At 51.7% G+C, this 18,554-nt stretch overlaps 1 protein-coding gene across 3 annotated transcripts in view; it reads right to left on the minus strand.

Annotated features, from left to right (window-relative positions):
- PLEKHG4 (pleckstrin homology and RhoGEF domain containing G4) overlaps positions 1–18,554 on the minus strand; it is a 51,586-nt gene that overhangs the window by 4,198 nt on the left and 28,834 nt on the right. For all 3 annotated transcript variants that reach the window (XM_035118318.2, XM_060275931.1, XM_060275932.1), the window contains 14 exons: positions 17,845–17,961; positions 17,549–17,647; positions 16,802–16,950; positions 12,500–12,638; positions 11,412–11,534; positions 10,335–10,529; positions 5,044–5,834; positions 4,268–4,517; positions 2,906–2,995; positions 2,566–2,790; positions 2,039–2,209; positions 1,278–1,455; positions 453–569; positions 98–346 (listed from right to left, as the gene is read on the minus strand). In XM_035118318.2, the coding sequence (XP_034974209.2) occupies positions 98–346; positions 453–569; positions 1,278–1,455; positions 2,039–2,209; positions 2,566–2,790; positions 2,906–2,995; positions 4,268–4,517; positions 5,044–5,834; positions 10,335–10,529; positions 11,412–11,534; positions 12,500–12,638; positions 16,802–16,950; positions 17,549–17,647; positions 17,845–17,961 (2,893 nt within the window). The remainder of the gene's footprint in view (positions 1–97; positions 347–452; positions 570–1,277; positions 1,456–2,038; positions 2,210–2,565; positions 2,791–2,905; positions 2,996–4,267; positions 4,518–5,043; positions 5,835–10,334; positions 10,530–11,411; positions 11,535–12,499; positions 12,639–16,801; positions 16,951–17,548; positions 17,648–17,844; positions 17,962–18,554) is intronic.

An 18,554-nucleotide genomic window follows, 5' to 3' on the forward strand; every position in this document is an offset into this window, starting at 1 on the left:
AAGCCAAGCAGCCATCGGCAGCACACTATGCTTTTAGAAACTGCTCCCAGAGAGCAAGGATGGTTTCTGAACTGGGGCTGAGACAGGTCATACGTACTCATGGAAGGCTGGCTGCTGGTCTCGTTCTCCATCTCATCCTCCTCTATGCATGTGCCCACGTCCAAGGGGTGGCTGGTCGAGAGCATGCTGGGCAGCAGGGACTGGTTCAGGTACATGTGCAAGTTGAGAGGCCCAAGCACTGTGCAGGAGGAGGATGGGCAGCCAGCAGGCAGAGGTGTTTGCGACCTCTTGTAAGGGTTGGCGTGGTCAAACAGAGAGACTGCAATAGAAGCCCGAGTCCTGGCTCCTGCCACAGAACAAAAAGGAGGGGGAAAGCAAGTCTTGAAGAGCTGGATAGCAGCTGTGTGGGTCCTTGAGGGGGGATGGGGTGTGAGAGGGTGGGATAGACTTACCCCTGCCTTTCATAATGTAATCAATGGCACGGTCATGGATGGCAGCTTCACTCGGCTTGATGTCCAGGAAAGGCTTGTTCCCCACACCCATGGACACCATCTCCTGCATGCGGATCTCTGGGGGTGACAACAGCCATGAGGAACATGCCTAGCCTCACAAAAAAAGCAGCTCTGTGAGTTCTCAGGGCCACCAAGCCCAGCTTCTGTCTCTGGCAAGACAAGCAGATTTCTGGTAGAAGGGGCAACTTAGATCAAACTTTTCCACTAGGTCACATAGCTTGGCTGCCTCTGGAGTAGCAGCTCTGGGCACAAGGAGTCCTAAAGGACAAAGCAACCGCCAGACCAAGAAGCTTGTCCCAGGCAGTTGTCAATGCTCTAGTTAATATCTCCCAAGAGTGTCATCTTGCTGGCATCTCCCAGGTATTACATGTTAGCCAGGGGAAAAACAACTGCTGGTAGTATTGGGGAGGGTCACCTGGTGCAGTGAAGTCCAGGGCTTCTGGGCCCTGCCTAGCTGGCACTTGCAGCTCTCCTCCCTTCTGCGTATAGCACAACAAACTGCCCCCCCCATCTCAGACACAGGGCAGAGCACCCCTATTTCATGTGACCAGTCACTGTAGTGGGAGTGGGGGCTTCCATGGGGAATCCCGGCAACCAATGCCCTACTTTATGTCTGCAGCTGTCATGCCCAGAGAAGAACGTGGATGCCCTACCCAACAATCCTTTTGTGCTGCCCCTGCTGGTCCTTCTATGAGCCACTAATTCTGGCAGAAAGGATTCAATGGTCCCACAGGGAAGAGGGTGCCTGGCTTAACTGACACCAACCTTTATTCCGGGCAGCCTGCTCCCATAGGATCTTGGTAATGTCACTGGTCCAGGCCAGCTTGGTCTCGAGGCTACTGGCCTGCAGGACGTAGGTGTCACTCGATTTCCGCCTTCGAAACCAGATCTCAAAGCGCAGCCCACTCTCGCCGGAGTTCTCAGTCAGGCCAATGTCTGCTGTCTGCAGGGACAGAGCGAGTGTGTCAGCAAGCCAGGAGGCAATTGGGTTCGCATGCTGGGCTGAGGGTATGCAGGGTGAGGCAGAGGGGGTCCATAAGCTGCCGCCATGATGATCCCCTCAATGGTGTGGTTTGATTTAGTGCTTACAAATGGGAAAGAAGTTCGCTCTGAAAAGTTCAGCCTCGGTAAGCTTGACAGGGAAGGTGACATAAGGTGAACTTGGGAACGTGACGGTGTTAAAGCCCTGCCCTCCAACTCACACAGCCCACAAGCTGCACGTGGGCCTCAGAAAAACCCTACTGCCACTGCCTACTGGCTAGCTGAGCATCTGGCCGCAATGTGTATGCGTGTGAGCACGCACATGCATGCCCGCATGCACACACACACACCTTGATGTATCAAAAATCATGCAGGTCTGCCTGAGTTAGCTGATAAAACTGGCTGCCTGAATGTGTGACAACATCCTGCTTCCCCCAAGTTTTCTCTTGCAAAGCCTGTAAAGAAGGCATCCCTCTCCCCATCTGGTGCCATTTCACTTCCTTGGAGATGCAATACCACTCACAAGCAGCAGTGGGCAGCCTTACCTTAAAGGAGCGCTTGTAGATGTAGACATCCAGCCCCCCCTCAACCCGCTTGGGCTTGCTGAAAAGGATCAGGTCTTCAAAGAGGAAGACATGGCGCTGGCACTTCCTGCGGCCCAGACAGACGCTGAACTCATCCTGGCGCACCAGCTGCCCCTGCTCCTTGAGGTTCACCTGGGCATAGAAACCATTCGTTCATTTGCAAAAAGGTCTGGACTGGCAACATTTGTGGGGGGGGGGGGTTGATATCAGTTGTACAGTAGAGGACTGCAAGCCAAGGGGACAAGCAGCAGGTGCCCTGTTGGCAAGGGCAGCCTGACAGGCCTCTGATGCCAGAGTCCCTCTTCCTCCTGCCCAGAGCAGTCGGTTTCTAGCCTGCCTTGCACTCCAGGATGTGAGCCTGCTGCACCGAGATCCCTTTCCATGGGATCAAGGAGATGTGTAGGAAGCCAGGAGCTCAGCGGGTGCTGTTCCTGGCAGGAATCTGCTCCCCTCCCCTCCCCTGCCCCCCCTCCTCCCAGCCCACTCACATCACAGTCCCGGATGGCGTCCATGGCCAGGAGGTCGTTGCCATGGCGCAGCTGGAAGCGCACCATCTCCTCGGCGGCTTGCAGGTAGGCCAGCTCCTGCTCCTGAGCCTCCCCACACTGCTTGATCAGGTCCTTCAGGAGGAGGGCATACTTGCTCATGCGCTGGATGGGCTTCAGCAGGTAGGAGGCCAGGTCCATCTTGTCCCCCAGCTGCATCTGCTTGAGCTGGAGGCCAGAGCAGGAGAGCCGGAGCTGAGTGGCTGGAGCCAGGGAAAGACCAAGGGCCACTCCGCTCCAGCCCAACGCCTGGAAGGGGTTGCTGGGAGGGGACAGGACTTACCCTGAAGAAAGAGTTCCCACGGCTGGCCAGGAGTGAGTCAGACTTGGGCTTGTTTTTGCTGTAGAGAGCATACATCCCAAACTGATCTTTCTGCAAAAAGGGTTAGAAGCACACAGGCCCCCCCACAAAGGGAGGCCACAGACTCTGTCAAGGGATTGGCCACAAGCACACAGGCATAAAATACAGAGCCTGGGCCTCAAGGAGAATGGGGCGTGGACACCACAAAAGCCTGCAGGCCTTCATGCTTCCAAAGGTGATGGCAGGCCCAGGCTAGGCCATGTCCAGAGAAGGTAGTGGAGGCCCTATCCTGGAGGCCTTCAGCTTGCGCTGGGGCTCCTGCTGACTCTCCTTCATCCTGTTCCCCTTTGAATCCTCTCAGCAGGCCTTGTTCATCTGCCTGACCGCCTCTCCCTCCCACTCCTGCAGTGGTCCTTGGACCTAGAGTATGGTTACCACACGCCCCCGTTTCCTGGGGACAGTCCCGGATTTACAAATCTGTCCCCAGACAAAATCCATCGCCGGAATGTCTCTGGATTTCATTTAATGTCCCCGGATTTATATAAGTGTTGTAGATTAGTAGCGAATGAATGTGGCATGATTGCTTCAACGGCACATCATATGGGGACTTCTGGCGAGGCAAAATGGTGGGTGCCACAGCAGCGAGCAGCTCCTGAAGCCAGCCAGAGCCAACTGCACTACCAGGCTGGCTCCGGGCTGCTGAGGCTGCTGCTGCCACCACCACTGCCAAGGGGGAAGCGGGGACACCGGGCACATCAACTGGGGGAACCACTGACACACACACCCCACCGACCCAAATCAAGCTGGGAGCGAGAGCGCCCGGTCACCTGGCCGACTGCCCAGCGGTGCTTCAGGGCCAGGAAAACCCCAGAGCCGACGCAGGAAAAGGAGGAGAGGAGGAGAAGGAAGAGAAAGGAGAAAAAAGAAAGGAGCCCAACCTTCTTGTCACGCTGCTGCTGCCGCCACCACTGAGAAGGAGAAGTAGGAGAGCACCGGGAGGGCAAGGACACATGGCTGAGCCCAGGCCCGACCCAAGCCTACTCCATGGTGGATAGCACTCCAAGAGAGCAGGCTGGGGCTCAGAGGAAGGCCGCACGACAGAGGAGACCACAGAAGATATTTCTTAATTTTTTTAAAAAAATAACTTTTTTTCTCTCTAAAAAAAGGGTCCCCGTATTCTTTGAAAAAAAATCTAGTAACCTTAACCTTAACCTAGAGCTAGAAACACTGGCGCTGTGGGCGGGCATTTCTCCTTGGGAGCCCTGAAGCCTGCCTGCCCACCTACCAAAGTTCCCTGCAACCAGCCCCTCCCCAGCCCTGCATGAGTTTCTCCAGGCCCCTTACATGTCGCAGGAAGCAGTGGCTGACCCGCAGCGGGTGGTTACAGCAGTTCTCCAGTTCCCGCAGGAAGTACTGGCTGTGGAAGTCGTAGAGCTTCTCCAGGTTCCCAAAAATGACGCTCCGCTTCCCCCGCAGGTCTTGGGGCAGGTCCAGCCGCTCCATCTCAGGGAAGTAGCTCTCAATGATGTAGCGCAAGGACCGGACGTACTCCTGCTCAGTCATCACCATCTCCTCAATGATGTGCCGCAGTTTGCTGCAAGAGAGGAAGCCAGGAGCAAAGTTGGAGGATGGTGAAGAGAGGCCTCGATTCTTCAAGGTCTGTGGAGCCAGAGGGAGAGCCTACCAGCTTGCTTGGAAAAAACAAGCTCTCCCCCAACAGCTGCAGATAAAAACACATCCCTGAAGCCTTTTTAATCTGCACCTGCCCCAAAAGACGTCTCTCCAACCCCACCAGTTTCTTCTTGCCTTTTTGTACAGTGCTCCATGCTTAAGCTGCCAACTGCTCTGCCAGCTGACTCCCCCTGTTGGTCCATTCTCCCTCCCCAGAATTAAATAACCCAGAGGCTCAGGGAACACCTTCACTACAAACATATGCTGGTGCTACTCCACTTTAACTGCCCGGCTGTAGATTGTTGACAAGCTGAGAACACCCACCTCCCTGAATGAGGAGTCCCAAAGGGACTGGGCTGCTAAACAGACTTCTGACTGGATCAGCCCACAGCCCCACTTGGATGGCTGTTAGCAGGTGATACCGGTACTCCAACCTCATCCATACCTACCTGCCCAAGCTCTTTGCCTCTGATATGGAGAGGCTGCTCCTCTGCTCCGCTTGCAAGCCACCAGGTGCCCAACTGGTTGGGCTGAGGTGTTGCCGGGTCACATGCTCAGTACTGCTCACTTCCAGCCCCTTGATGAAGACGCCGGTGTTGCCGTAACGGGCTGGCTCACTCAGAGTCCGCTGGCAGCCAGAGCGCAGTCCCTCTGTGCAGGGCAGGTCAAAACTCTGGGCCTTCCTCAGGGGCCTTTTGGGGAATGGCTGCTGGCTAGAGGCTGGGGTGGAGGGGCGGGAGGGTCCTGCCTCCAGGACTTCCACAATGCTCTCCAGAGTGACCTTCTCCTCATGGAGACGGCACGGCAGCTTAGAAGCCTCTGGAATGACCTGGCTTGGGAGCACAACCTGCTCCCCAGTCCACCCAGGGAGACGGAAGGGGAGTGGCCCCTCCAAAGGCGGCCTGCCCTCCTGGCTGAGCTCTCTCTCAGCCGATGGCTTCAAGTCAGGAGGGCACAGAGAACTCTTGGTCCTCAGGGCAGCTTCCAGCTTCATCTCAAAACCCAGCATGGTCTCCTGGCACTTGGACCAGGCTAGCTGCCATTGCTTCAGGGCACGGCTGCTCTTCAGCTGGCATGCCAGCTCCTTCATCTCCTGGAATCTGGCACTACTGATTTCTGGGTGCTGTCTCTTGTAGCTCTCCAGGCTCCTGAGAGCTGAAGCACAATCCTCAAGGGAGCTGCCCTCCTCTGTGCTGATGCTGGAAAGGTGGCGCATGCCCTCCAATGCCCATTCGTAGGCCTGTAGGGGTGGGACAAGGAAAGAGCGATCAGCGGAGGGAGGGAGGGTGGGTGGGGTCCACAGGCCTCTGCAGCTAGGCCTCAACAAGAGGCTCTCTATCTGAGGCTAGGCCCTGTCACCAGCCTGACTGACTGCCAGGCACGGCTGCCAGGCTGCGATGGAGGCAACAGCAGCTTGGCTTGCTCAGGCCCTCCCCAGGAAAGACGGCACTTGGAGCTGTCTGGGGAAGGCCCTCTTCTCCTTTGTCCACAGTCTGCAAGCCACATCAAGCTTTTCCGTGTGCCTTCCCTTGCCCCTCACCCCACCTTTTCTCTCCTGCTCCATTTTCATCTTTTTCTCTAGAATCTTGTATGTGCAAACATGTGTGTTAAGTATCACATGGACTGCTAGGATTGAGGCATTGGCTGACCCAACAGACAGCAAAGACACAAGACTGGAAAAGGCCCCCAAGCAGAGTGCAGGGGGTGCACTGAACTGCTGCCTGTAGTGGGAAGATCAATGTGGCAGGATCAGTCCCGACATGCCCCACACCCACCAATACTCTGCCCAACAATAGATTTGTGGGGAGTTGTTCCAGAGAGGAATCCCCCTCTCCCACCACCACCACCACCACCACCAAGAAAGCAGTGTGTGTGTGTGTAGTCAGAGGGTGCCACCAGAGGGCGCCTTGTGTGTGTGGAATCCCCCCCCTCAGCCCCAAACTGAAAACGACTGTCCCCAGAGGGAATATGGAGAGCTCTGGCAGATCTGGAGTAGGACTAAGGCTAAGCCAAAGGAGGGATGGAGCCTTAAGGAATAGCATGCAGAACATAACCCCCTGCATGCCACGATTTGGACATACAGTAACTGCATTGGAACAAAGATCGCTCCTGCAACCAACTCCAAAGAGAAGAGCTAGTGCAGAACATTGCCTCACATCCCAATAAAAGTGACCCCCTTTTGCCAATTTCCAAGAAAAGCTTTTGGGGGCTCAATGGTGGTGAGAAATGCAGTAGCCTATGGCTGTCTCTTCTGCTTCAGTGCGGCCTCAAGTTGCCCAGGCAAAGACTTCGCCTCTCCCACGTCCATTCAGATGACTGGCTTCGTTGGCCCTCACCCGCTCTCCTAGGTTAGGCCTGGTTGGTTCTAGCCTGGACCAGATTCTGAATAAATTCAAGTGGGAGGTGGAAATAGAGCACAGTGCAGCCAAGGCCTGTCAGAAACAAAGTAAGGAGTGCTGAGCAGGGCTTAGGTCCTCATGAATGCCATCTTGGTTGCCAGACTGTAGTGGGTATTTTGGGCGGATGGGAGTGCATTATTTACGAGACTCCACATATCATTCCACTTTATTAATTGTTCTGTAATGCTTTCCCAAGTGTTGCTTTGGTATTGCTGTCTAGAGGGCAACATTGCAAAAGTAGGATAGGAACGCCCCCACCCAGAACATTTGTGTTACAAGATTTTCACAGGAAGCTACAGGGCGTACTGAGCAGTCTGCCCACCTCAAAACTTTTGCAGGAGCAAACAGCACTGAAAGTGTGATTGCATATACCGCGCCCCACCCCATCCTGAACACAATACAGCCCATAAATGCAGAGTTTAAAGCACTCAAGGGGGGTGTTCCATAATCTCCCAGCCAATGGCTGGCCTTTACAGCCTGAGACAGCATCCCACACAAAGGACTAATAAAACTGAGCCTACAAGAGAAAGTGTCCTCATGAAAGAACTCTGCATATCCTTGGTATGTCCAGTCCTGTCCTCACAATACTGGTCGCACTGCAGACATGCAGAGAACTCCAAGGCCAGCCCCCAAGTGGGGGGTTGTGGGCTGAAAAGAAGAGCAGATGCCAAGAGTCTGGTGCCTGCCACTTTGAACAGAGCAGGCTGAGCAAGGGGTGTGTCCAGCCTCCCTTATTAGACATGCATTTCCAGCTAGGCCTGGAAAATCATCTGCAAGCCCAGGATGCATCTGCAACTCTGATGCTCCCTGTCCCCAGTCTCCGTGGCACAAAAGAGATAGAATCACAGAGTTGGAAGGGAATTCCTGACAGATGGCCACCCAACCTCTGTTTAAAAAGCTCCAATGAAGGCGAGTCCACCACCTTCCGAGGCAGCCTGTTTCTCTGTTGGATAGCTCTTACTGTTAGACCATTTTTTCCTAATACTATTTAGATGGAAGGAGGAGGAGGAGGAAGGTGAAGAGGATGTGAGGTCAGCAGCCCTTAGAGTATCAAGTTTAACACAGAAGCAGGATCAACAGGTCAGCACAAGGACAGTTTAGGAAGTTTTGTGGTCCCCATCCTCTCCTTTTACTCATGCAGATACACCAGTATACAGTGCAAACCGAGTTCCACACTGATACATCCCCAAAGGGCCTCCTTATATTTTTTCTTATGAACAAAGACAATGCTTGGGTAAGAAACATTTTTAGTATCTATATACTTGGTGCAAAAGAAAGTGCAGGTAGCATGCCCTGAGCCTTTAATGTTGAGACAGAGGGAACACCTGTGGACCTCCAGAAGTTGTTGGGCTGCAGCCCCTACCATAATCTCTGATCATTGGCCATGCAACATCTGGAGCAGGCATCCCCAAACTGTGGCCCTCCAGATGTTTTGGCCTACAACTCCCATGATCCCTAGCTAACAGGACCAGTTGTTGGGGAAGATGGGGATTGTAGTCCAAAACATCTGGAGGGCCGACGTTTGGGGATGCCTGATCTGGCGGGTCACAAGTTCCCCGCCCCTAACTTCATGGGAGAGCATTTTCTATCAGTCAAAGTTGGGGTAATTGTTCCTGGGTGTCAGCTGCCCCTCCCTATTTGCCTTCCCTCATCACAGACTAGAAATTGACCAGCCAAGAAAAAAGGCAAGAGTGGGGGGGGGAAGGTGGGGGGGGAAGGCCTTCCCACATCCTGGGTGAACTCTACGCTCCCCCAAAGACAACAAGCACCTCTGCTTCCTATTTGGGTTAACTTTGTATGGGAGGCTGCCTCTCCTTTCCTTTCTTCTCCCTGCTACTGACACCCCCAGGCAGATAGAGAGAGAAAACGGTATCTGCTCAGAAATGAACCCCCTGCAAGACAAAGGAAAGAAGCTCCAGCATACCTTCATCCTTCTGGCAAGAGGCTCCGTAGCACAGGGTGAACCACCAAAAGCGTAAAGCCCAATGGAGGTCCCGCTCTTCCCTCCTCTGCAGCCAAAGCGAAACCCAGTCCCAAAAGTAACCAATGAGGGGGCTCCAGCCAAAGAGCCAGCCTATTCACAGGCAAATGCTCCCTGCTGAAATGCCAGATGGAAGAAGGGGGCAGGTGGGGGTGCTGGAGAGAAGGGTTGGAGCCAGCACAACAGTGGGGGGAGGAGAAGCTCCAGGGCCTGTGAGGGACAGCACTCTATTACTGCTCCTAAGCAAAAAAGCTCTTACAGAGACAGGCACCAAAACAACCCAAATACCCACCCGCCCACCCCCTCTCAGGGGTGCCTGGTGCTGTTTTATCCTTGATTATAGGAGATATACAGTTTCCCATTCTTTCCAGGAACTTAGAACGACCACTATTATAACGTACCCCCAACCTGAGGCATTTGAACTACTTGCTGACCAATGGTGGCTTGTACAGGTGAATGAGTCGCCACAGATCAAACTTTACTGGCAGGACTCAAATGCCATCACTTTCGACAAAGGCAGTTCACACATTCAGCCAAGAGGAATCAAGCCTCTGTGAGTGACATATGCGTTTCCATGACTGGAATTGGGAACTACGTCATGTAACCTGTGATTCTTTGGCAAAGAATATTGATTTTTCTTTTTTAAGTACAGAAAGTAGGAATGTTTTCTGAGAAGCTTCAACTCTGCCCAGCCACTTGCCAAGACACAGAATATGACCTCCTGTCCCAAATCTCTTTTGAAGCAGGGAAGGGGTGTCAGCTGCCTGACTTTTGTTGAACCTGTTGGAAGTGCTGGGATGCAACTCAGCTTATATTGTATTAAGGCCAGTAAGATGGGTAGGGGCTCATCCACACTTCTGCTTGTCCTGTGTCTAGAAAGCATGGGTCCAAGTGATTTTCTGATTGTCTCTGGCTTTCTAGGCACAGGTCCAAGCAGTTTTGCCTTTGTCCTGCCTCATTCCCCCAGAAAACCCGCTCTTTCGCACAAAATTGGAACAAACAGCAATGTGCGGAAAAACCAATTGCCCTTTGTTCTGATTCAATGCTAAACCACAGGTTTTTGCAGGGGGGAGTGGCAGGGCAAAGGATGTGTGAATGAGCCCTTAGGAAAGAGTTCTAGCTATCAAGCATGCGTTTCCTATAATAAACATAGCTCTCTTATTTTCATACCCAAAGTCTCACTGTGATTGCTTTCAGGCTAAAAAGCATCCAAACAAGGATCCACGACCAAGCTCAACTTCTGCTGTGGCATATAAACGCCGTATGCTAACACACACAGAGCGAGTGCAAGCCATAGCATGACAGTGAATCTGACCAGATGTTACATCAGGGGACATTTGCCTCCCTCTACAGAACTCACCTGGTCAAAGAATTCATACAGCTTGATGGTCTGGCCTATCCGGCTCCTGCTGGCCTCCAGTTGGCTGCAGAACCTCTGGAACTGGGTTCTGTACATCTGCAACTTGATACCACACCCTGCGTGCAGCTCAGCAGAGGAAGCATCTTCCCACTTGTCCATCTCTTTCAGAGACTCCCAACCCCTTCGGCAATATTCCTGGAAACAAAGCCCAACAGGAAATCATTGCATTGCCTCTGGCGGATACATGCAGCTTCTCCTGGTGTTGCAAAGATCCTGAAGGCTGATAAGCTGACTATTCCAATGTGGTCCTGGGACCTTTCTCGACATGAGGACGACCAGCCCTGGTCATATAGGCCTGCCTGGTGGAATCGTGGCTGCCCCACAGCTCCAAGTTCTGCTGCACTTCAGCCCCAGTTCCTAGTATCCCCGATAGGGGGAAGTCTTTTGAAGGTTTCAATCCCTCCTTAACTTACTTCTCATTTCCCTTTCAGAAGACTATTTGCAAGTATTCAATAGCTGGTTTTTTCCTGCTCTCAGGGGTTAATGTTGGAGATACAAGTTACTAAGGGTGTAAGGTAAAAAGGTAAAGGACCCCTGGGTGGTTAAGTCCAGTCAAAGGCAACTAAGGGTGTAACTGGCCTGCTCTAACAGTAGGTGGTGATGTAACCTCTCTCGTCACTTGGCTAGAGTGCATAGTTTTCTCTATATTGTTCAAACGTCCTCTCTAATGTCTTATTACTGCTTCTTCTGCTGAATCTAGCTGTGCAGCATTGCTTACCGTTGCTTGTACAGCTGCTTACTCTTACTGTATTATGTTCTCAGTTCTACTAGAAGTTAGAATGTTTGTCAAAATTTCATGACATTTAAAGCAGTGCAGATCCTAAAGTTCACCAAGGCACAACCAATGTACAATGAAAGTTTTCTTTGAGCCAAGGTTCTTCAGGGCTTAGCCCCAGAACCTCTTTACATGTCAGTGCTCAGCCTTGGAATATGATATATTAATGAAAAAGTGTTTGCCTCTAAACAAAGCAGCCAGCCTGTGGATTTGCGTGGAGAGTATTGGGGGAGAGGACTTACACTTGCAACGAGCTCAAAGTCCTGGAACTGCCTCTGTGCTTTAAGCAAGACCTCCAAAGAACCATCCAGCTCACTCAGCTCCGTGAGCCGTGTTTGACCAACATTCTCCATCCATCTGCTGACCTACAAGAAGCAAAAAGGTAGATCAAGGCCAAGAAGAAACCTTTCTGCTTTCGGAGAGCAAAACCACACACTCCTGTTTCTGGAAAGAAGGGGAGTCACCCCACCCTTTGGTCTACCAGGGAAAGAGCCTCTTCAGTGGTGCCCCCTCCACCTTCCACTTAAGGGAATCTTCTCTCCTCTCAATCATTTTAGCCTTCTAGATTATTTTTTTTTTAATCTCAGCCATGTGATTCTGTGCTACTTTCAGATTTTGATCTCTTTTCACGCTATTTAATTTTATCCTGTTTTGTGTTGTAAGCTGCCTTGAGATCTTGGTGACATAAAAATACTTAGAATGAATAAATCCATATGCTTGTCACGACAGAGGGTGGGCTCTGGAGCTCTTTGCTCAACACTTTGAGTAGGAGGTCTCTTAGACTCCAGAGACTGGGACGGTGCAATTGTGGCACTTCACATTGCTCCTAGCGTTCCTAGGTGCTGCTGCTCATGCTCCTAGCACAGTCCTTATATTGTGGACGTTTTTGGGAGCCTTACCTGCCAAGCCCCAGGGAAAGGCCCCATGTAGGTGTCCCACTGTTCTTCCAATAACAGAAACATGAGTCCAAACTGGATGCAGGATGCACATATATCTACTGACCTCTAAAATGCCAGAGCCTTCTTACCAAGTGGTGTTAACCTGCTCCAGTGATGGATCACACCCACCCTATCAACCTCAACCCCAGGCTACAACACTCAGTGGCCAAAGGAGGTGAAAGAAACTCCCATTGGTCCAAGGCCTGCCCATCACCACTATTTCAACCCCGCCAAGATTTAATTTCAGCCACTCCAGGTGCTGTTTAGTGGACGTTCTGCTTCACTGTCAACATCAACCCCTGAGCCTCATTGTGCATAGCTTTTGGCCAGTACAGCAGTTAAAAGGCTTGGGTTGTAAATCCATCTGAGCTGCCCCAAAAATGTCAACAAACCTCCCGGAAGCTTTCTTCAAAGGCTCCAAAGTCTATCACCAGCTCCAGGGCCTGGATGCGCTTGTTTGACATCATCACCAGCTGATGGATGCCCTCGTCCACTCCATTGTAAAGCGCAACAGCTGCCTCCAGCGCATCTCTGAAAGGGAAGCATGGCCCAGGCATCATCAGCTGGAGTTCCAGTTTCTTACAACCTGCTACTGTGGGTATTGCTTAAATCCCTGTGACGCAAACAAAGGCCCAAGATTCTAGGACATTGGAGGGTGATGGGGTGGCAGAGGGGGGCACCAGCTCATTGCACAGCCATGTGGCAGGGTGGAGAAGAGATGCCAATGTCCCGCTGCCCTCCAAGAGCTTCCCTTCCCTTCTGATCAGGATGCAGCAAGCAGCTGCTGGCGTCCTCCCTTTTGGCTGGCTTTGTGGGAGTGGGAAAAAGAAGCTCTCCTTGTGAATGGCTGTGTGGCTTGCCAGGCTGCCTCAAAGTTCATTTTACACCTAGCAGCATCTCAGTCTGCCCTGAAAACATCTGAGAACTACTGCAGGTAGAGAAGGTAGCGTGGAAACTTTTTCAATGGCATGGTCACAACTGCTACCACCCCCACCCCACCCCCATTATTCCTGCTGACAAGATGACTGGCAAGCTTGCACAGAGACCTTTCCTAGTCCAGAAGCTCATCCAATCAAAGAGTTCATCTTCCCTTTTCACCCCAATCTGAGGCAAATACAGCCACGGCTGACTGTTCTGCTCTGTGCTGTGCAGGAGGCAGCAGTCACAGCCAGCCGAAAGGGGCCTTCCCTAGGCTGTGCTCAAAGCCTTGAAGAAGGATCTGGTAAGTGGAGCAGTGGGGCAAAAAGTTTAGGATGGCAGAGCGCCAGTATGCCTTGCCGCCTGTGCTGAGCTCAGTAAAGGAGGTTACCCCACACATACTTTCCAGATCAAATCACCATATTCAAGCAGGCCTACAACAAAAAGGAGACGCTTGAAGTGGGTTTAGAGCCTCCCCCTCCCCACCGGAATCTGTTTTCCTTGGCCAATGTTACTTTGTAGGGGGGTGGGGGGGAAGGTTCCAACACCAAGTGCCAACAAATGTCTTATGTGATTCCAGGGTAATTTTAGATTCCTGTGTCTGAAAGTTGCTTTTGGCAGGACTCCTTTTTGGAGATTTCCTTACCAGGCTGAAGGCTCTTTCTCTCATTTATGTGCTGGTGGGGGTGCTTGAGAAATAAGGAAACTGAACTCACTCAATTTCAAAAGGAAAATGCAGGCACTCTTAGCGGAACGAGGAACATCTTCAAAGGCAGCGTCTCAAATATGGGCCAGCAGGGGGCAAAGCCCTTTGTCTTATCACCACTGGCCCTGGCAGGGAGAGCTCTCTGCCCCATGGAAGCTAGTCTTCAGAGTCTTCTGAGCCCACCCACAGTGCCTGAGCATGGCTACAGGCCTTTACAAGGCAAACCGCAGACTGGAAGGAGACCTTCCCAGGCTGAACCAGGTCAGAGCAAAGCAACAGGCAGCCATGACCGGCCTCAGGAGGCAGGGCAGAGCCAGGCCATCACTCTTGTAAAAGCATCAGAGGGAACTGGCAGCCTTAGGACAGCCCAGGTGGGAGCCCAAGCATGCAAAATGGGGGTGATCCAAGTGTTGGCAGAAAGGCCTGGAATTCTCTTGAGAGCAGTAGGGTTGTTGCTGCACAGCTTGTTACTTGTCAGCTAAGCAGGGCTTCATCAGCTCTCTTGGGGTCTGAGCTGAAGGTGACTAACCAGGAGATTCCTGCATTGCAGGGGGTTGGACTAGATGACCCCCGGGGTTCCTTTCAACTCTACAATTAAATGATTCTAAAAACAAAGGCTGTTTCAAGGAGGAAGGGCAGGATATAAATTCAATAAATAAAATCAATAAATAAGGTTGCAGTGGATAGCTCAATTAAGATGTCAACCCAGTGTGCGGTCAACAGCGTGAGAAAGGGCTAATTCTATTCTAGGGATCATTATTAGGAAAGAGATTGGAAATAAAACTGCCAGCATAATAATGCCCCATTATGGAATCCTATGGTGCAAACACACCAGGAAGATTGTGTACATTTCTAGTCACCTCACCCCAAAAAGGATATTATAGGGTATGAAAAGGTTCAAAATGATCAAGAGGATGGAGCAACTCCCTTATGAGTAAAGGTTACAGCCTTTGGCTTCTGGTTCACTTCCAGGCATCTCCTTCAGCAAAGGAATGTGGGTCTCTGGCCTGAGGGCCAAATGTGGCCCTCCAGGACCCCCCACTTACCCATGGGACTCCCTCCAGGCCACGCCCCTTCCTGAGCCACACCCACCAGTACTGTTTTGCCTGGGTAGAATGAACTCATATAATACTTCTTTCTTTGTATGCGTGATGTATGCATGAACAGAAACTAGATGGCTGTATAAAGGTAAAACAAATTCACACTCATTGCTTTGCCCACTTTTGCCTCTAGTCCCACTCACCACTGTAATGTGGCCTCTGGAAGGCAGCCCAGAAGGGAATGTGGCCCTCTGTCTGAAAAATATTCCCCATCCCTACTTTTGGATTCTGATTGCTGGAGGAAAGCCAACCACCTTCCATATGGAAGGGCCTTGAACTTCCGTTCAAGTGTAGTGGAAAGTACCCCCAAAGGAAAGCCGGTGCTCATTGCTTGGGTCATTGGAGCTTGTTTACAGCAGACTCCCCAAAGCAGTGCTGGAAAAGAGCATTGGTACAAAGAGCTGATTTGGTATTTGCAAACTTAAGAAAAGCCTGCTGGATCAGGCCAGTGGCACATCTAGTCCAGCATCCTGTTCTCACAGTGGCCAACCAGATGCCTGTGGGAATCTTGCAAACAGGACCTGAGTGCAACTGGAGCGGAGCTTTTCAACAGGCAGAAAGGTAAGGTAAACACAACAAACTGGTTCAACAGCAAGGCAAAGGCAGCCAGGAGCCAAGGACTTTGTCATGAACCTGAGTAAATCAATAAAGGCAGGGACCCCAAAGGCTGTACATGTGATCCTCCTACAGGAGCCAGACTGGCAGGGGAGACCTATTTTGCATTACTCTGTTAAGGACACAAGAAGCAGCGGGCAATCCATCAAGCACTTTTTGGGGGGCTAATCCTGGGTGCTGCTGAAGACTGATGTGTTTCCTCCCTGTCCCCCTGAGCAGGCACGAACCAGCCCTGCTAGTGGCAAGAGGTCATTTCTGAAAGCACATCAATAGAAGGACTGGTCTGTGCAGCCACATCCCAAGTTCAGAAGTATTCAAGGGCTTATCCACACTTCTTGGCCCCCACCCCGCTGCTATCCCTCAGGAAAACCCACGGTTTAGTGCTGAATTGGAACAAATGTCAATTGGATTTTCTACAGGTTGCTATTTGTTCTGATTTAGCACTAAAGAGTGGTTTTCGGGGGTGGGGGGAAGCAATGGGGCAAACACAAAACTGCTCAGACCTGTGCCTAGAAAGCACAGAACAAGCAGAAAACCACTCAAACCCATGCTTTCTAGGCATGGGACAAGCAGACATGTGGACCAACCCCAAGAGGGCATTTTTCTGCTTGTGCAATTCAATGCAATTAGATTCTGCAAGCCGTCACTTGAACAGCACAGCATATTTTTGCCTCTCACGCTTGTGGGTGCACACAGCAAATCCCTGCCCGAATCTCCAGAGTCCAAATCTGCAGTCCTGCTGTTGTGCTGCAGACTCCCTTCCTCATAGCTTGGAGTCCCAGGGCAGGGGGAGAACCTCCAGCCAGCAGAGCCAGAGACTCTTCCCCTCCCACCCAAGGAAGCTGCAGAGGGAGGAGCTAGGGCCTGCCTGGGAAGCAGTATGAAGAGTGTGCAAATGGAGCACCTTTATGCAAATAAACAAAAAGCATTCAAACATGTCACTCACAAAACAGTGTGACATGGTGGATTAAGGACTGGAGCTTGTATCCCTCCTTGTCCTTGGAGCCCACTGAAGAGCTATGGGCAAGTCATTCTCAGGTTAAGCTACCTCCTCCTCACAGGGTTGTTGGGAGGATAAAACACCATGCACCAAACTCTGAACTCCTCAGAGGGAAGGTTGGATAAGCATTAGATAGTAAAATAATTTATTATGAGTCACTGTTATTTATGGGCATCATTTAATTTTAATTTGGGGGCAGAATCTGAATTGCCAGAGCCCCTATGGCAGGGTGCATGCATTAGGGGGACAGAGTGGCAGTTCTTGTGTGCTTGGGGGCCTTTCACAGCACACCCATCCTTCCTGCTTTTCTCCTGGCCACCCTCCCTCCCCACTCTCTGTTTCCCTGTAGACTCACCTGTAGTCCTCTGTCAGAGTAACACAGGACTCTTCTTTCCTCAGGCGAGCAAGAAGTGCCCCTCCTTCCAGCTGCAACCTGACCAGCCGTCTATCATCAAGAACAGTCTTCATTAATTGCCTGTAGCTCTCCAGCAAGGCATCAGCCTCCTGAGAAACCAAGAAAAGCACACAGACCCTGCTCAGGGCATTTACAATCAAAGGTTTTTCTTAACCGTGGAAAGCCCAGTATGAAAAGCAGGCTGAGAAAATTGTCCAACCCTCACAAGCTCCTAAAAGTGACCTGGGAACAGAAGATGAGAATCTGAGGCCAACAGGACAGCAAGAGGCACCCAAGTTTCCACACTGAAAAGACGACACAGCATGGCAGAGGGCACTACCTCCTTACATCCTGCTCTCTGCTGCGTTTGTTCTGCAAAGCCTGCTGGGATGGCCAGGTCTCCAGGCACTCCAGGGTCTCCTCCCTAGCAAGTTGTCTCTCTGTGGCAAGCAAGAAGCACTGGGGTGCCCAAGACTGACACACCCACTCACTTCCCACAATACGCTCTGGACAACTGTTCTTTACTTCCTGGAGCAGACCTTCATTTCTGGCCATGGCGGCCAAACATAATGATACATTGGGGTGATTGTAAATGTTAGTGTTTGTATCATTTACTCAGTGCTCCCCTCCCCTTGCTTACTCTCCAAACTCTTGAAACAGGTGATGGTTGTTGCTCCAACAACTATAGACGGGAAGCAGAAGACTCACCTCCGCTTTCTCTGGCCAGCTGCTGGACTCCACAGCTTGGATGGCTTCCCTGAGGAAGGTGCCAGCATCTTCGCATCCATGCAGCAAGTGCTCCAGGCGCTGAAAGGCCAGCAAGCAGTACAGAGTTGACTGACAGCCCACCTCCTTCCTTGAGGCTCCCAAACCAAGCGGTTTTCCCCTGGGTTAGGGAGGGGAATGCTGGGAGGCCCCAGAGACTGCTCTGGACTATGGCCAAAGCTGCTTATGCCACCAAGCGGCAGCATTACTGGGCCCGGATGTGAGCATCACTCACTCACCATTCGAAAGCGCAGCCAGTCCTGATGGCAATACGGAAGGGCCCCGTCAAATTCTAGGGGCAGCTGCCCCCCCTCGATATGCTTGTGGAGGGACTTCATGGAGGTGAGAAGTTCCCACTGAGGAGAAACAAACATGCAAGTGCAAAGCCTAGGCAAAGAGCCCTGAACTAGGCCAATAGGCCAGCGAACTGGACCCGGACTCTCCTGCTGGCCTTCACATCGATACCTCCCAGCTGTGCTGCATCTTGGATAAGGCACTTGCAGGAGAGGTTCAGAGAGGAGAGAGATTTGGGCAACAAGAGAGGAATATTGGAAAGGTCAGGACAGAGAAAAGGCAGGCCTTTTTCACACAGCACCACCTAGCTGAGCTGCGGTATTTTCTCCCACAAAAGGCAGTGAAGATCAACAACTTGGCTAGCTTTATAAAGGAGGTACGATAAGCTCATGGAAGAGGGGAAAGCTATCAAGGGCTACCCGCCATGATGGCTATGTTCTGCCTCTACCTTTGGTCAGCAGTTGGGGATAGGGAGGGTCAGAGTGATTCTGGGTCACCATGGGTTAAAATGCTGTCCCAAGAGCCAGGGGATCTGTAGACACTCCTCCTGAGAGCCTGAGATTTTCCTTGGATGAAGGAGAAGTGCATGGAGTGAATACAGACTAACAAAGCAAGGCGGGTGAAGGGCGGCCGCCACAGCCCCACCCCCAACAAC

This window comes from Zootoca vivipara, chromosome 6 (assembly GCF_963506605.1).
Source record: "Zootoca vivipara chromosome 6, rZooViv1.1, whole genome shotgun sequence".
In the NCBI taxonomy this organism is placed as follows: domain Eukaryota; kingdom Metazoa; phylum Chordata; class Lepidosauria; order Squamata; family Lacertidae; genus Zootoca; species Zootoca vivipara.